The sequence below is a fragment of the Sphaeramia orbicularis genome, chromosome 17, assembly GCF_902148855.1.
Source record: "Sphaeramia orbicularis chromosome 17, fSphaOr1.1, whole genome shotgun sequence".
Taxonomy (NCBI): Eukaryota; Metazoa; Chordata; class Actinopteri; order Kurtiformes; family Apogonidae; genus Sphaeramia; species Sphaeramia orbicularis.
The window spans coordinates 40,202,767-40,222,593 of NC_043973.1; the positions used below are offsets into that span (position 1 = coordinate 40,202,767).

At 35.9% G+C, this 19,827-nt stretch overlaps 1 protein-coding gene across 1 annotated transcript in view; it reads right to left on the reverse strand.

Annotated features, from left to right (window-relative positions):
• LOC115437408 (probable G-protein coupled receptor 158) overlaps nucleotides 1–19,718 on the reverse strand; it is a 97,258-nt gene extending 77,540 nt beyond the window's left edge. The window contains exons 1-3 of the mRNA XM_030160633.1: nucleotides 19,713–19,718; nucleotides 11,737–11,839; nucleotides 782–993 (exon numbers count right to left, since the gene is read on the reverse strand). Coding sequence (XP_030016493.1) covers nucleotides 782–993; nucleotides 11,737–11,839; nucleotides 19,713–19,718 — 321 coding nt within the window. The remainder of the gene's footprint in view (nucleotides 1–781; nucleotides 994–11,736; nucleotides 11,840–19,712) is intronic.
• Nucleotides 19,719–19,827: the final 109 nt, after the last annotated feature.

Below are 19,827 nucleotides of genomic sequence, written 5' to 3' on the forward strand. Positions count from 1 at the left end.
ATACACCAGTGTGGGTGGCACTGGAGGCAAGGAGGGTGAAGTGTCTTGCCCAAGGACACAACGGACTGACTAGGACAGAGCAGGATTCAAACCGCCAACCCTTCGGTTATTGGACGACCCACTCTACCAACTGAGCCATGGCCGCCCACATTTTGTAGATTACTTTAATATTAAGTAAGTAGGCAGAACCCCCCCCACACCCTTTTTTTTTTTTTAAATGTGTGTGTACATGTGAGTGCAGATATAGTGTTCTTCTTGTTCTGATATCACATATATTGGATGCTATATATGACGTTTTTTATATTGTCATCGTTCTAATTTCAATAAAAAGAGTTTTTTAAAAAAATTACAGAAAAGTAATTAAAATACACAAAAAATACACAAAAGTAATTAAGTCTTGTTATGTCCTCCAATAAGACACTAAGGTTGAAATTTTGAATTTCTGATTATTTCTGAGTGAACTATAAAAGGTTAAGGGTGTCTGAAAACTCTTTTTTTTATATTGTATTAGCATCATATACCTGAGCTTTTTATACTTTTTACATCCTGGTGTAATTTAAAGTATAAATGCAGGTCTCAACATGAATTACACTTCACCACAATGATACAGTCACTCAAGAATTTGCCTGAAAGCTGAATTTTGGTAAAAGAAAAAATAAATTATTAGCAGCTTGAAAAGAACTGATTCACTTATTTTGTAGAGACAGTGTTTTATTGTGATAATCGTGTTCAAAATTGGTGTTAGTTACAGTTTCTGCTGTTCCTCTGACCTCCTCCTCACCTTTTTCCTCCTGAAGTGGTAGACCACCACCATACTGGCCAGGTCCAGCACCATGCACAGACCCTGGAAGGAGGCCACGGCGAGTCGCAGGGCGCCGTCCTCCTGCACCAGACAGGGAGTGTCATCACGACAGTACGGGCAGCCTTCACGACACGGCAGGCACTTACTGGACACGTCAGAGGACTCGTCTCTGTGAGAACCCGACTCCTTACCTACACAGAACAGAGAAGGAATCCAACAAAATACTGTTACAGAAATGTACTGTATTACTTCCTCTTGTTATAAATTATTAATACACTGGCACTGAATATATTTTATTATAACTGATGTGCACATGGGAGTCACAGTGTGTTTGTTACAAAAGCACCAAGTTACACACTTTGTTTCATTTCTGTCAAATTCTGTGAAACTGACAACACAGTGCAGTCAATAAATAAACAATTCCTGCTCCTTTTTTGTGTTTATTGCATTTTTCCTCTTTGGTTACACAGACATTATCACACTGTAGATAAAAATGTCCCAAATCTGACTTTTTTTTTGTTGATCGATTGTTTATTTCAAATATCAACATTTAAAACCAATACAATGAGAAAAATCAAAAGAAAAAAGAAAACAAATTCAAAAAGGAGCGAGATGAAGTTCAACTTATATACTCCCGCCCCCCTTACCCTATCTTTTTACTGACCATAAATTCCCATGTCAGCTCCTATAAGTAACCTTAACAAATCTTATACATATCAAAATAAATTCTGAATAAGTCTGCAACAAACATAAAAATGGAATTTCATAACACTATTACACATCAACATGAAACTCTGTCCACCTCATTATGGAATTATACATCAAAATTAAACTCTGTCCATCTCATTATGGAATTACACATCAAAATGAAACTCTGTCCATTTTGTAGCAGTAATACACATACCAAAATTAAACTCTGTCCTTTTAATTTCCGAATTCCACATCAAAATAAACTCTGTCCATGTCATTATGGATTACACATCAAAATGAAACTCTGTCCATCTCATTATGGAATTACACACCAAAATTAAACTCTGTCCATTTTGTAGCAGTAATACACATATCAAAATTAAACTCTGTCCTTTTAATTTCTGAATTCCACATCAAAATAAACTCTGTCCATCTCATTATGGATTACACATCAAAATGAAACTCTGTCCATTTTCTAGCAGTAATACACATATCCAAATTAAACTCTGTCCATTTCATTTTGGAATTACACATCAAAATTAAACTCTGTCCATTTCCTCTCTGAATTACACATCAAAATTAAACTCTGTCCATTCCATTTTGGAATTACACATCAAAATTAAACTCTGTTCATTTCCTCTCTGAATTACACATCAAAATTGAACTCTGTCCATTTCATTTTAGAATTACACATGGAAATTCAACTCCATCCATTTCTTTATGAAATTAGACATCAGAATCAAACTCTGTCCATTTTATTATGGAATTACACATCAAAATTCAACTCTGTCCATTTAATTACTGAATTACACATCAAAAGTAAACTCTGTCCATTTTGTAGCAGTAATACACTTATCAAAGTAAACTTTTTGCCCACATGGGACCCATATCAGATTTTTTTTATGACAGTCTGAACAGCAATAATCTGATTTTGTCCATTCAGACCCACACCGTTTTCATACATGGTCCTAAACTGGATACATATGTGATGCTTTGCAACGCCACTGAATGGTCATGTTGCAAACACATTGTATATCAGCACTGGCATGCTGGTGTTTTGCCATGAAAAAAATAAATAAAATAAAAATGCAACAATCTCAAGTTTGTACAAAAGTCTGTATTTTTTCAGTCTAATCATCTCAACTTGAGCCATCAAGCCAAAAACATGGGTGCTTGTGTATTGAGTTAGTCTGATTATCGTCCTAAATACACAAAGCTCATGCACACATTTATGAAGCAGTTTAAGTGCTCTACTGAACCCCTTGTCAACAGATAAGACAGTCTTTTGAAAATATCTTCAACTAATCACAATCAGAACACAGGTCTAATTTATTGTAGTGTTTGCAAAGATAATCTAAGTAATTAATTTGTATTTGTTGTCACACACTGACTTCTTATTAAATGCTCAGTTAATCAATTGGATAGAGTAGGAATCATCAATCCAGTAAATCACAAAGCCGTGGGGAGATAATTACAAGAATACAGGCTTTAATTAGGCAGATGAAGCGATGATGAATGAGGGGAGGATAAAATATTTTGACACCGATATCTTCATTACTTCAGTCTGCATAATTGTGGTTTTCTAAGCATGTAGTGCATTTGTATTAAACCTGCACTTAAATTATTTTTTCCAACAGCTTTCACATTTATCTGGACTAAATATGTGCAGCATGTGGCACAGTGGTCATTTGCATATAAAGAATCCTGCACTGCCAAACATGTCCGTACTGGTTGGATTTTTGAGTGAATCTGTAGTCGGCGTCCTCCATTTTCACCCCCCAGACTCTCTGCAGCTTGTCTCGAAAATCATGCTTGATAAGCATGTAATTCCTCTGTAAGTCCCTGAGCTCATACAGTATGCAAGCGCTGCACTGAAGCACGTCACCGGAGCATTATTACAAGGAAATGTGCTGAGAGGGCTGCAGTTACACAAGTTGAATTTGAATTGTTTTATTAATTTCTTGACTCATTAATCAAGTGATGAGTCAGTTTGAGATTGACTAAAAAAAAAAAAAAACTCACACAAATTGTACTTTTAATTTTCCACTTAAAATCACCATGTGTCAGAGTGAAAAAACTGTGCAGATACCATTTTATACAAATAATTTATAACCTTCGCCGACAAGGTTTTGTGATCACTTGGGTTTTCTGTCAGCTTGATTGCATGAAAACTACTGAACCAGTTTTCGTGAAACCCGGTGTCTCGGCTGGTTCTTTGTTCTTTTCTTTTAGATCTTGTAACTTGGTTTTCCTTATTGGGCTCTGCTGTGACTCAGGCTCATTATCAAAAAAAAAAAAAAAACCTTCAGAGCAAAAGCACTGCAGTCACAGTTATATAGTTGAATGTGCTGATTTGTTTTCTTTTTCACAAAAAATGACAAACAATGTGTGGTCCAAGACTTCCTAATTTTCTCTAATACACCTGTTTGTTGAGTCACAGAGATGTAGATCTGATCTGAAGAAGAAAATGAAGAGGAGGGGGAGAAAGAAGAAGAAGATGATAATGATGAAGAAGATGAAGAAGAAGAAGATGATGATAATGATGAAGAAGAGGAAGATGAAGAAGAAGAAGAAGATGATGAGGAGGAGGAGGAAAACAAAGAAGAAGAAGTAGGTGGAAGATGAAGAAGATGAAGAGGAAGATAATGAAGATGAAGAGATGGAAAAAGAGGAAGAAGAGGAAGATGGATAACATGAAGAGAAAGAAGAGGAGAAAGAGGAAGAAGATGAAGAAGAGGAAGAAGACGAAGATGATGAAGAAGAAGATGATGAAGAAGAAGGCAGAAGATGAAGAAGAACATGGAGAAAAAGAAGAAGAGGAAGATGAAGAAGATGAAGAGGAAGAAGAGGAGGAAAAGGAAGAAGAACAAGATGAAGAGGAAGACAGCGGAAGATGAAGAAGAACATGAAGAAGAAGAAGAGGAAGAAGAACAAGATGAAGAGAAAGAAGAAGACGATGATGATGATGAAGAAGAAGAAGATGATGAAGAAGAAAGCGGAAGATGAAGAAGAGGAAGATGAAGATGAGGAGGAGGAAAATGAAGAAGAAGAAGAAGAAGATGAAGAAGAAGGCGGAAGATGAAGAAGTTGAAGAGGAAGAGGAAGAAGAGGAAGAGGAAGAAGAAGAAGAGGAAGCTGATGAAGATGAAGAGATGGAAGAAGAGGAAGAAGAGGAAGATGGAGAACATGAAGAGAAAGAAGAGGAGGAAGAGGAAGAAGATGAAGAGGAAGAAGACAACGATAATGAAGAAGAAGAAGATGAAGAAGAAGGAGGAAAATGAAGAAGAACATGAAGAAGAAGAAGAAGAAGAGGAAGAAGATGAAGAGGAAGAAGAGGAGGAAAAGGAAGAAGAACAAGATGAAGAGGAAGACAGCGGAAGATGAAGAACATGAAGAAGAAGAAGAGGAAGAAGAACAAGATGAAGAGAAAGAAGATGATGATGATGATGAAGAAGAAGAAGATGATGAAGAAGAAAGCGGAAGATGAAGAAGAAGAGGAAGATGAAGATGAGGAGGAGGAAAATGAAGAAGAAGAAGAGGAAGAAGAAGGCGGAAGATGAAGAAGTTGAAGAGGAAGAAGAGGAAGAGGAAGAAGAAGAAGAGGAAGCTGATGAAGATGAAGAGATGGAAGAAGAGGAAGATGGAGAACATGAAGAGAAAGAAGAGGAGGAAGAGGAAGAAGATGAAGAGGAGGAAGAAGATGAAGAGGAAGAAGACAAAGATAATGAAGAACAAGATGATGAAGAAGAAGGAGGAAAATGAAGAAGAACATGAAGAAGAAGAAGAAGAGGAAGAAGATGAAGAGGAAGAAGAGGAGGAAAAGGAAGAAGAACAAGATGAAGAAGAAGACGGCGGAAGATGAAGAAGAACATGAAGAAGATGACGAAGAAGAAGAACAAGAACAAGACGAAGAGAAAGAAGAAGACGATGATGATCATGATGATGAAGAAGAAAGCGGAAGATGAAGAAGACCATGAAGAAGATGATGAACATGAAGAGGAAGAAGAGGAGAAAAAGGAAGAAGAGGAAGATGATGAAGATATAGAATAAGAAGAAGATGAAGAAGAGGAGGAAGAGGACGATGAGAAAGATGAAAAGGAAGAAGAAGAATCTGTATTTGTCAGTGCCTAGTCTATATATGTTACTTCTATATTTAACCCATTCTATTTAAACCGCTCTGTAGACGATCTGTTTTAATATATGGAAAACCTTAGATGTCAAACTTCGTAGAAATATTGAGCAGAAACATTAAAAATGTGCATAGAACACTCATTTTGGAGATGTACAGGATGACGAACTGTGGTTTCAAACTAGATCTTGACACTTTCATCTGCCAGCTGTAAATAAACTGTGAGTAAAATAAATACAAAAGTATTTTTTTGAGTTATGCAGAAGGTTGTAATACCAAAGATGGCCACTAGAGGTTCTCTCTGGATCAGTTTTTATTTCAGGGCTTTTTTCAGCCTCATTTCTTTGTTTTATTTGGAACCTCTAATAACTGATCTGATCCATTATTAAATTCCTCCTCCATTAATCACATCTCTGAGTTTTGATTGACAGGTCTGTGTGACACCTCACTCACCTGTCAAGTCTGACTGACTGCTTTTGATTCGATAAAACACATTTATCCCTGAGAGACAGCTCCACTGTAGTGTGGTTAAAAGGAAGTTTACCATTTTACAGAGTCAGTAAACTAGGACTTAGCATTAGCTCATAGTTCTGCCCCTTTTGTCCAAATATGGTCACTTCCTTCTATATAAAGCCAACATGGCCACAGCCAAATCACAAACTGCTGGTTTCAGAACAGTAGTTTAGAAACAAATGACAGTTCCTCTATTCTATATTTATTTTATTTTATTTTATTTTATTTTATTTTATTTTATTTTATTTTTTAGTCTATGGTAGGACCTAATAAAGTTTAGACTCCTCGTGGATATTTCTTAAGGATTTCTTCCTGTTAAGTCTTGTTTCATTGATTTACTTACCTATTCAATATATCAAAATAAAAAAAATAAAAAGAATATCTCACAAACCACATTCATGAATCCAAGAGAAAAGGATTAAATTTTAAAAATAAAAAATACACTGTTCTTGTTGTTGTTGGCTACTAATGGATTTATCATTGCTTAGACGTTCAGTTCAGCATATCCGCTTTCTAATGAAGTCAAAAAATGTTTAATTTTATGCCAAATATATTTTCAGTGTCAAAAATGTGGGTGAGTATGTATTTAATCAAGTATAAGGTCTTCCCTGCTCCAAACAAACATAATAATATCAACCTTTAAACATCTTCTATCCATCGAATTCGACAAATTAGACCTGTGTTGCCATAGTAACGATTAAATACAACCAACAAAACGAGGAAAACATAGGTGATAATTAGTGTTTGGTTTGTGTGCATAATAATGAATAATTTACAAACTGGTATTCATGCTTTAACTTTGCACAGAAAACACCAGGATAAACACAACAGCAGCAGAAGCCTCACAGATCAGCAGGCGCTGAAAAAAAAAAAAAAAAAATAGCTGTGCAATCAAAACTTCTCTTGAAAATCACACCTCACGGAGGGAGCTGGAGGTGCTGCATCTTAAACTGAAAGGTGTGGAATTACTATGAACATGTGCAAACACTGCATGTCTTAATCTGTGTATGTAACAACACCTCCAGATGGGTTTGTCTCTCACTTTGATTTCCTTCCTTCCATCATTTTTATATTCATTTTAATCATCATCTGACCCTGAATAATACATCAACTGAAGTAAAAAGTTATGTAAAGGCTTTCGTTTCATGAACAAAATCTGTATAAAGGTTATTAAAGCAAATTATTTAAAGCAGCAATGTCAAACTCGTTTTAGTTCAGGGGCCGCATTCAGCCAAATATGATCTGGACCGGACAAATAAAATAATAACTGTGAAAAAAATTAAAGTACAAGTTACATTATCTACAAAGTTTCCTTAAAAATGTGAATAACTTGAACTTAAAATGTCTTCAGAAAAATAAGTACAATTTTAACAATATTCTGCTATCATTTACACATGTGCATTACAACATACAGATCACAGTGGATCCACAAATACACAAAACATTTAATAACAGAGAGAATATTGTCAAAATTGCACTCATCTTTCTTAAGACATTTCATGTTTGTCATATTTGTTGAGGTTATTCACATGTTTTGTGAATGGATATTTTTAAATGCAAATACTTTCATATAATTGCACTTTTTTTTTTTTTTTTTACACTAAAACAAAGAGAAAAAAATTGGGGTTGTCATTATTTTAGGTTATTATGAGAGTATTTTACTGGTCTGACCCACTTTAGATGGAATTAGTCTGTACAGACCCCTGATTTTGACACCAATGATGAATATCTTCAGTGTAATTTTTGCCTTTCATAAATTCATCCCACAGGCTGGATTGAACCCTTTTAATGGGTCAGTTTTGGCTCACAGGCTGTATGTTTGACACTTACAATTTAAAGGGGTCATATTTTGCTAAACCCACTTTTATTAGTCTTTGGTTCATTTATTTGTTTATTTGGACCCTAATAGTTCAAAAAGTTTGAATTTGAACCCTCCAGGTGCTGCAAAGCTATCTTTATAATCATTTCGGCAAAAATCAAGTGGATTTCTACAACCCGTTATAATTCCTTCCTAATTTTTTACGTTTTATAAGTAGTTACGTCTTGACATTTGCACATATAAGTTCAAGACTTCGGACAAACGTTTCTCCGAGTACGACATAATTGTTTATCAGCAGCAGCGGTTGTAGTAAAAACGGAAAATATGCCCAAATTTCGAGCCAATTACCTAAAATGTACAGTTGTTTGTATTAACGAACACAAGTGGTTGAACAGGACAAAAAGCACAGTCAACAACCTGGACGGGGTGGGGTGTGAAGTGGCTCATTTGCATTTAAAGGGCCAGCGCTCAAAACCACCTTTCTGGTGTCATTACTCAGAAATAGGGTTGAAGATGGACCTGTGGAGTTGAATTAATGAAGAATTCAGACCCAAGCAGAGCATTTACAGTTTATGTAGACCACAGAGAAATGTTTTAAAATGTAGAATTCCATTTAAAAAAGCAAAATATCACTCCTTTAAGGGTTTTCTATGTAGGACTGATTTTCCAAAGCAGAAGGAAGTCAGGTGCCAGAACACACTTAGAAAACAAAAACCACCAATGAATCAACTCTATGTATCCACAAAGTATAAAGCTCATAGTTTACAACAGTGGTTCCCAACCTTTTCTGGCTCCTGACCCCATTTTAACATCACAAATTTCTGGCGGCCCCAGACATTCAAAACAGAGACTTTTTTTTCTGGTAAAATTAATTTGTTTTTAATCATGTAATAGTTTGCTATACTATGTGGCAAATAAGCATTAATTTTAGACTAAATTTAATCTATATAATGTATATTACTATGGACGGAGGCAGAAAAGGCAGGTGTAGCTTACTGCACAAAGTGAGAATTTTATTTCCCTTGGTCAGGACATGTACAGTCAGTCCAGCTTGGATTTACAAGGCTGACAATTAATACTGAACAAACAAGAACTCAAACTATGAATTATGAAAGAGCTGCAGCATCTGAAACCGACCACAATGAACATTTGACAGATAAACAGAACCACAGTGCTGCAGTTTCAGCTTCACAGTTTGTCATGTCTTTTATGGATTGGGATTGTCTCTGTCATCTCACCATATATTTTTTATTAGTAAATTGTTTTTTTTTTTTTTTAATCAATTACTAGAAATTCCAAGCGACCCCATTTGAATTCCAGGCAACCCCATGTGGAGTCCTGACCCCAAGGTAGAAAAACACAGATATATACACATGTGCATTATGGTATCATCAGGTTTTCTTCTTCATCCTAAAACTCGTACGATTTTGTAGAACTGAAAACACAGAGAAGGAATAGATGCAGCGCCTCATGTCATCTCAGACCACTTGAATTACAATAAGTTGAACTATAATTATGGAAATTTGGCCCAGAGAAGCTTAAAAACTATCAAGCACTGCAGCTTTAATAGAGACTCAAAATTACCAGTAAAAATGTGAAGGATCACAAGCAAAATGTAACGCGTGACAATGAGAGTGGATGGAATGTTTCATGAGATTCTTCTGCACATTTCCAGACACTTCACTTGTTCTGGTGTCGGACCGTGTTTCTCTCTCCTTTGGTATCTGCCCTTTTGGCCTGTTGCTAAGGAAATATGCAAAAACGCCTTCCACTCTGGTTTGTTTTCATGGATGCATGAGGAACATATTCTACAGACGGAGTTGTTTCACTACAGGCCTCATCACGCTGCATTACAATAAAGCTCCAGCTTAGCATATCATCCCCCTTGGGGTGCTGTATTGTTAGAGTCAGGATGAAACCACCGCAGTTGCCTGATTATCCTGCTCATCAGGGCCAGGCTCTTTGCCTGAGGACACTGCAGGGCTTTCAGTCAAGGTGTCAGAAGGCAGGCATTTAAATCCAAAGCACAAGCATGAAGGTAAAGTTAAGGATATACTTGAAGGCAAAGGACGTCAGTGCAGAGTGGATCCACAGTTGTGCGCCCACTCACAGTCTTATTAGCAATTTAATGTGTCGGGATTAAAGTTTAAATAAAATATAGCCAAAGTGATGGTGATTTACACCTCCTTCAGAAAATGAAACCGGGTAAATGAGGTTTAGTCTGACCTGTGAGATATAACACCTGCCATTAAGGGACTCATTCCAAACAATAATAAAAGCCAGAAATTGCAGATTAATTGGTTGAGAAATAAATGAGGCTGACATTTTGGCATTTGGAGATAATCGGATGAGATCAGCTGATTACTTTCATGACACGGACCAACGATTATGTAACGAGATCTGAAAACAAAGAAGGAACGTAGACACAACGGCAGTGCAGACAGTCTGACCAGTGTGTCCTGTGGAAGGATGTTAACGCCACATTTATAATTTATAATAAGCACTTTATGAAATAGATCTACTAAACAAACAGAGACAATGTAAACACAATAGTATGAGTAAGCATAAATAAATGTTTGAGGTCAACAGGTTTGTGTCCCATTTACCCTTTTTTATACAACTGCTGTAATTTTACATTATCTTGTTTTTTGGACTATATTTATGCATGTACACTTTCTTTCTTGCACTTTATTCTGTTGTTGCTTTGACCATTGAATTTCCCCGTTGTGGGATCAGTAAAGTGTAATCTAATCTAATCTAATCTAATCTAATCTAATCTAATCTAATCTTTGTGCTGAATGGAAAAGATCACTCCCTACTTGTTCATAGTTTTTTCCCTCTGTTTTTCTTTTATTTGGTTATTTGACATAAAACAAAAATATTATTCTGACATTTAGAGCAGACAACAAATGTATGCTATATGTACATGTGATGAACTGAATGGGAATGTCTGGTACTGAATGTCAATTAAAAAAATTATGTATATAAAAAAAAAATCTAATCCAATCTAATCTAATCTAATCTAATCTAATCTAATCTAATCTAATCTAATCTAATCTTTGTGCCGAGTGGAAAAGATCACTCCCTACTTGTTCATAGTTTATTTTCCCCCTTTTTTCTTTCTTTTATTTGGTTATTTGACATAAAACAAAAATATTATCCTGACATTTAGAGCAGACAACAAATGTATGCTATATGTACATGTGATGAACTGAATGGGAATGTCTGGTACTGAATGTCAATTAAAAATAAATTACATATTTAAAAAAAAATCTAATCTAATCTATTCTAACCTAACCTAACCTAACATAATATAATATAATATAATATAATATAATATAATATAATATAATATAATATAATATAATATAATATATAATTACATTTTATTCAGAAACTGTTACAAATATCTTTAAACTCATGCATTTATTTTAATTCCACCAAGACATTTGATCTGTCAACAAAGCAGATTTCTAATCCACAAGCTCGTGGAACAGAAAACACCTGTGGCTCCCACTAGAGCTCTGAACACAAACGTAGTAAACATTTCCACAAACAGAACCGTCAGAATACTTCGACTGAAGCTTCAGGTTTCATAACCCCACTGCCCCAGGACACCGGTTCAAAGCAGTAACAGCATTTCAAACAAACTGTGTCTGTCACTGGAAAAACAAACTGCTTTTTCATTAAATCCCAAAAGCTGGCTTTTAAAAGATTCAAAGTTTTCATCTGACAGCAAACTGCAATATGCATTTCTGTATCACGATGGGATTTGTAACCTACTTTTAAAGCCGTTGAGCGCCACTCGACTTGGATGGTAGAATCCTCTCCTGCACTGACACTTGTACTTGTCCAACACGAAGCCATGGCCAACGATGGGAGTGCACTGGGAAAGAGAGAGAGAAGGAAAGCCAAAACGTTTATTCAGCTCCTCTGGTTATAAAGATTACACATACGAGTGCAGGCAGCCTCATCAGTGTGTCCTATGGAAGGATGTTAACACCACATTTATAATTTACAAGAAGTACTTTTTAGAATCAGTCTGCAAACAGAGACAATGCAAACAATAGTGTAAATAAATGATTAAGCTCAACAGTTTTGTGTCACATTTGTTGGATGTCAAACTCATTTTAATTTAGCCCAATTTGATCTCGAACAGCCTGGACCAGTAAAATAATAGCACAATAACCAATAAATAATGAAACATTAGTGCAATTTTAAAACATAAAAACACTGGGCTACTTTTGTGTCAGTTCCTAAATTAATTATTTTTGGCATTTCTTAATGAGTAATTCTAATATTATGCTCTGTATTTTGTATTTTTAAGTGAAAACCACCTACTTTCCTGTATTTAATGCACTGATTATGTAGATGTCTGTGACAGTTCAGATTACATTTGACGGTTATTATACCAAAAACAGAGAAAACTTAAAAAAATAAAATAAAATAAAAGTGACTTTTTCAGTAAAATATATCATTAATTGAACATAAACCCAGTGTCTCCGTCCACTGTCATTGATCCAGCTCCATGGGTTGTACTGGTGAATCAATGTTGTAGAAGATGATGGTGTTTCCATGTTCACTACGGAGCCTCTGAACGTCCAAATGGGTCATATCTGATGACCATGAAAAGATGAAAAACTGTATTTTACACCAATAATTTGCATATATTGATAAGATTAGTTGATCAACAGGTATTAAACAGTTTAGATCAGTAGATGGTTTTGGTCATTTTGGGTTTTTATGAGTTACCAATATTGTGGTTCCATTTAACATTCATATATGTGCATTACAGATCAAGATGGATCTACAAAGGCACAAAACATTCAGTAACAGGCATAATATGGTTAAAATTGTGCTTATTTTGCTTAAAGGAGTGATATTTTGCCTTTTTTAAATGGAATTATGCATTTTCAAACGTTTCCCTGTGGTCTACATAAACTGTAAATGCTCTGTTTGGGTCTGAATTCATCATTAATTCAACTCCACAGGTCCATCTTCAACCCTATTTCTGAGTAATGACACCAGAAAGGTCATTTTGAGCGCTGGTCCTTTAAAGGCAAATGAGCTACTTTCATGCCCCGCCCCCTCCAGGTTGTTGACCGTGCTTTCTGTCCCGTTCAGCCACTTGTGTTTGTTAATACAACCAACAATTGAATATTTTAGGTAACTGGCTTGAAGTTTGGACATATTTTCAGTTTTTACTAAAACCGCTGGTGATGATAAACAATTATGGCATACTCGGAGAAATGTTCGTTGGAAGTCTTGATCTTATTTGTGCAAATGTCGTGATGTAACTAGTTTTAAAACATAATAAATCAAGAAGGAATTGAAAGGGGTTTTAGAAATCCACTCAGTTTTTGCCAAAATGAATATAACGATAGCTTTATAGCACCTGGAGGGTTCAAATTCAAACTATGAACTATTAGGGTCCAAATACACAAATAAATAAACCAAAGACTAATCAAACTGGGTTTAGCAAAATAAGACATTTCAGATTGTACATGGTTGTTCAAGTGATTCACTGTTTTTGTGAAAGGATAGTTTATAAATGTAAAGATTTTCATTTAATTTTACTTTTTTTACAGTAAAACAATGAGAAACATTGGGAATTGTCATTATTTATAGGTTATTCATTCATTCATTCTTCCATTTTCTGAACCCGCTTTATCCTCACTAGGGTCACGGGGGTCGCTTGGAGCCTATCCCAGCTACATAGGGGCGAAGGCGGGGTACACCCTGGACAAGTTGCCAGTTCATCTCAGGGCTGAACATATAGAGACAAACAGTCACTCTCACATTCACACCTATGGGCGTTCTAGATTAACCAATTAACCTATTAGTGCATGTCTTTGGATTGTGGGAGGAAGCCGGAGTACCCGGAGAGAACCCACGCAGACACGGGGAGAACATGCAGACTCCACACAGAAAGGTCCCACCCCCCGTCGACTGGTGTTGGAATCGCACCCAGGACCTTCTTGCTGTGAGGCACGAGTGCTAACCACTGCGCCACCGTGTCGCCCTTTATAGGTTATTATGACATTATTTTACTGGTCCGACCCACTTGAGATCATACTGGGCTGTATGTGGCCCCTATAACACCAAATGTATCATATTTGATACATAAGTTTTGAAGCCCTCTACATTATCAGAGTGATTTTTTTTTTCTTGAAACACCTGATGTATACAATAATATACATGCAATACATGGATAATCCCCCAGGGGGGAGGAATTCATTCACCAGAGGCCTTTCCAGTAACACTACAAGATGGTAATTCCTTTTCAAAATTGGCAAAGTTGTGTCTCCTTCCTAATTAATGACACATTTGTTAGACATGTTTGTGTTATATTATGTTTTTGTTTGTTCAAAAATAATAATACTTGGACATTGAGACCCGATGTATCAAATATGGTACAAAATTGAAACTCATACATGGAAATTGATATTTGGAAAAAATAATGTTTTGGTCGTTGAGAAGGAACAATAAAGGCTCCAGTGTCAAAGAACTGGAATTTTCTGTCACTGATTTAATGGTTCAGGCTTTACAGGGTTAAAATGAGTTTGACACCCATTACCGTTAATATCTTCAGTGTGATTTTTGCATTTCACATATTCATCCTACAGGCCAGATTGAACCCTTTGGCAGGCAGGTTTTGGCACATGGGCTGTATGTTTGACTCTGTATTAGTCATTTTATACCATTTCATTGTAATGGAATAGCCAAAACATTAGATGTTAGCATTAACACAGGGGGAATGAAAGATTACACATATCACAGGATGTAGGTGCACGAGGCCAAAAGTAAGAAGCTAAAGATGCAATTAAGAGAATGTGATATGGGAGTAATCCAATGGGAAGGAGGAGGATGAATGATGAAGGTGATGATTCAGCCAACACACTGTTTGTGCTGCTTGAATGTAAAAGCTGGTGGGAGTAAAAAGATGATTTCTTACTGGTATTTTGGATTTTTAGAAAATATCAGGGGACACATAACCAACAAAACCTGTCAGAAAAATGTAAACAACATAATTACATTTTCTTCTACACTGTTGAATATTTTGGGGAAAAAAAAATTGCTTTAATTCACTGTTACCGCAGTGATACTAGTTAAGATATAAAGCAGACAGGATCTCAGAGGAGGTGCAGCGCTGAAATAAATTCATCAATAAATAATTTGGAGAACATTTGGAGAATTTGAAAATTAGTCCCGGCAATTACAACAGATACAAACTGAATAAGTGGTTTGAGAGTGGGCTGCTCCTGCTGATGCCTATATTCAGATAATGGAGTTGTTTGAATCATGTTATTCAGTCTCCTCCATCTTCTACAGCGCATGTTTCTCCACAGCAGACGCCCCACTTATAAACATGCCTGGTGTCGGGGGAAATCACAGGGCTTTGCCAAGTAACAGGAAAACTAATTAATATCTAAATTAAGAATTAAGGGTTGTTTGCAGAATTTAAGAGGCCCCTGCATAATTCCAGCTCGCATTGATAACTGTGAGAGCAGCACAAGCTCACAGACCATCTGGAGCAAAAAAAAACTCACTCAGCGACACAGACGCAGCCACTGGGATGCATCCACTCATGTGCACTAAAATAAAGCTGCAATAAATTTGACATGAATGTTCATAAATAGTGCATCGCTTTGCATGCTTACAGTAAAAACTGTATCTCTACTGGGACAGCAGCTGTGGAGAAAAGGATGAGTGACATTCACTGAAAGTCTGGTTTTAATTTGTTTGAAAAGCAGAAGAAAGAAATACCATACAAAAAAAAACCCTCTGACCTTTTGAGAAACACATTTATCTGCTTGTTTGATACAGATATGAATAACCTTTAAAGAGCCAGTGCTACTTTTGTGGCAGTTCCCAAATGATTTTTTCTTTAATTTTAATTAAATTATTTATTATTAATTATTTATCACCAGTATTTTGCATTCTTAAGTAAAAATCAGGTATTTTCCTATATTTAATTTACAGATCATGATTGATGTCTGTAAAAGCTCAAATTAAAATGGAATGTTTTTAAAATGGAGGAAAAAGTGACTTTTTCAGTAAAATATATCATTAACTGTACATAAAAACAACTGTCTCCATCCACTGTCATTGATCCAACTCGATGGGTTTTACTGCTGAATCAATGTTGTAGAAGATGACGGTGTTTCCATGGTAACTACAGCGCCTCTGAACGTCCAAATGGGTCATATCTGATGACCATAAAAAGATGACAAACTGTATTTTACACCAATTATTTATATGTATCAATAGGATTAGTGGATCAAAAGGTATTTAACTTCTTATAACAGTAAATGATTTTGGCCGCCAGTGGATGTTTGAGTCTTTATGGGTTAAAGAACATCTACATGATTAGTGAATTAAATATAGGAAAATACATGATTTATACTGGAAAAACTCAAAATAAGGAAGATAATATTGCAATTAATGGTGATAAATCACTTAAGAAAGGTTAGAGAAAAATGTATTTTGGAACCAGCATAAAAGTAAAACTGAGTCTTTATGGGTTAAAGTTAAATCATGTATTTTCCTAAATTTAATTTATCTATTATGTAGATGTTCAGAAAAAGTCAAATTAAAGTTGAGGGATATTGTTTAAAAAACAGTGAAAACTCAAGAAAAAGGGATTTTTTCAGCAAAGACATCAGTAACAGAACACAAAAACAACTGTCTCCATCCACTGTCATTGATCCAACTCCATGGGTTTTACTGCTGAATCAATGTTGTAAAAGATGACGGTGTTTCCATGGTAACTACAGCGCCTCTGAACGTCCAAATGGGTCATATCTGATGACCATGAAAAGATGAAAAACTGCATTTTACACCAATTATTTATATGCATTGATCAGATTAGTGGATCAACTGTTATTTAACTTTTTATATCAGTAAATGGTTTTGGTCTCCAGTGGATGTTTGGGTGTTTATGGGTTAAACATGGACCCTTTCAGTGGTCCGAACAGACCAGGATGACAACAGACGATGGGAAACACAACAATTGGAACAAATGCCGATTCTCCTGGTGCAACATTTCAGAACATTTCTGATAGAAAATATTGATTATACCACAGACCTCCTGTCTGTTAACTCAGCTCAATCTCCATTGTTTTACTTAAAATCTGCATCTAATGGTGGAAATGACAACAATACTTCTCTTTTTTTAATCAGTTACAGCTGACTTATAGTTCCAACTAAACCATACATTGTCTTGGGCTGTGTGTGATAACTTTTTCTTGTTGTCTGACTAGAAACTCATTATTCCTTATTCCAATATTATTTGCTTTCCCTCTGTACACACCTTTGAGCTGTTGGAGAAAGTTCCTGTTTGTGCTCACATTACAGGATCAAGGAACATTTAGATCCTGTTTCAGGGCAGGTACTTTCACGATAAAAGGGACACTACAGTGACTTATTGCACTCTGATTATTCATCTATGGAAAGAAACACCACTATCCTCATATGAGTAATAAAGCAGCAACTTAAACAACAACCTTCAAACTGGTAAGTGACTGTGGAACATGTTGAAACTGTATGTGAATGTTTTCTATCAGGATGGCATGGTGTGGTCAGACACCCATATGCTGTATGTCCCAAAGAAAAAAAAAACAATCTGACTTTCCACATTGATAACTTTCAAAATGGTTAAAATATCTAAATGTTATTTCAGGGTATGAAACTATAACTTTTTACCTACATCTTGCAGAAAAATCCAGTTATTTTGGTTCAGTGGTCATGGAGAAATGTGGATCTTTGTAAAACATGTCATGGGTTTGTTTCTTCCAAGTTCGGCACTTGGATGCACTTGGCATCCATTTGAATGGAATAACTTTGTTTTGTCAAGTGTTAAGATTAACTTTAATTAATGTGCCAAGTTGAGTGTTTATATCATTTTGTTTCGTTTTTAAGGGACGAGTTCAGTGTAAATATTATTGTTTATTATCATCTTGATGACAAGAGAGAAAAAAGAAAACAGGAAGCCAAAAAGGAGGATGAGCTCAATCCAGTCTTCCATGAGTTAATCATTTCATATCTTTCTTTAATCATTAATTTTCGCACCTTTACGTTTGCAAAACTCAGAAATCTGCTTCCTTTTTGATGTAATTCATTATTCATTTTGTTAGTTGGGTAAATGCATGGAGCAAATATCTGAATGGATGGGCCATAACTTTCTTCAGTTAAACAGAGAAAAAACTGAGGTAGTCGTTTTTGGACCCAAGGAGGAGCGTCTTAAAATCAGCATGCAGCTCCAGTCACTTCAGTTAAAAACCTCAGACCAGGCCAGGAATTTGGGTGTTGTCATGGATTCAGACCTGAATTTTAAAAACCACATACAAACAATTACAAAGTCAGTTTACTATCACCTCAAGAACATTTCTAGGATTAAAGGACTGATGTTGCAGCAGGACCTTGAAAAACTTGTCCATGCATTTATCTTTAGTCGAGTTGACTACTGTAACATTATCTTCTCTGGTCTGCCTAAAAAGTCTATTCGACAACTGCAACTGATCCAGAATGCTGCTGCTCGAGTCCTCACTAAGACCAGGAGAGTGGACCACATCAGTTCAGTTCTGAGGTCTCTACATTGGCTCCCTGTCTCTCAGAGAATAGACTTCAAAATTCTCTTATTAGCATGTAAAGCACTGAATGGTTTAGGCCCAAAATACATCAGAGACCTTCTAGTCCAGTATGAACCATCCAGACCACTCAGGTCATCTGGTGCAGGTCTGCTCTGTGTTCCCAAAGTCAGAACTAAACATGGAGAATCACCGTTCAGTCTTTATGCTCCATATATCTGGAACAAACTACCAGAAAATATCAGGTCTGCTGAGAGTCTGAGTTCTTTTAAGTCAAGGTTAAAGACTCACCTGTTCACTGCTGCCTTTGACTAAAAGGCTTTTGATTTTTTAAATTTTATATTCTCTTTGAAACTCTGCACTGCAACTCTTACTTCAATATGTGTATTTTTGTTTTAGTTTCTTTTATAATGTTTTAAATGTGTTTCTTTTTGTTTCTTTTATTTCAATGTCCTGTGTGAAGCACCTTGAATTGCCTTGTTGCTGAAATGTGCTATACAAATAAACTTGCCTTGCCTTAGTTGAAAATGAAAAGAAACAAGCAGTCACTTTTTCAAAAGAGATATTTTTGTGCGAGAACACAATGAAAAAACTTTGTGTTTGTAAGGCATGAACACAGTGGACAACACGTCTCCTTACAAAACTTGACATGCTTTACAAAGATCCCCCATTTCTCTGTTACTACTGAAGCAAATCGAATGGAGTTTTCTGCAAGATGTAGGTAACAAGTTATAGTTTCATACCCTGAAACTGCATTTTGATTGATTCACTATTTTTAAAGTTATCAATGCAGAAACTCCGACTGTAATTTATTTTTCGGGACATACGGTATGTCTGAGTGCAACACAAGTTTAGTTACTACTTTGGATATGTAGATGTTTTGTATTGGTGCTTCCTGCCTAGGGACCCCAAATGGAAATGATTTTGTAGCTAAATTTGGTGTGATTAATGTTTTTTGTACATGGACCCTGTTACATAAATTAAACTAAGAACAGAAATTAGCATTAAAATCTAATAAAATGATGAGAAATAGGCCGACAATGAAGTCCAGGCTTTACTGAGCCCACATATGAATAAGGAATTACAACCAGATTTAGTCAAGTTAAAGCCAACAAAGCCCTATGGACGTGTTCAGACCTTGCATCAGCACGTGTCTCGGCTTATACAAACATCCATGTCCTATTTAGTGGACCGAGGAAATGTGACGACACCCATCGGTTTCTGAAATACCATTTTGAGGCCAGAGGCTTGATTTGACTGTTGCTATTTTGAATTTTGGAGCTAG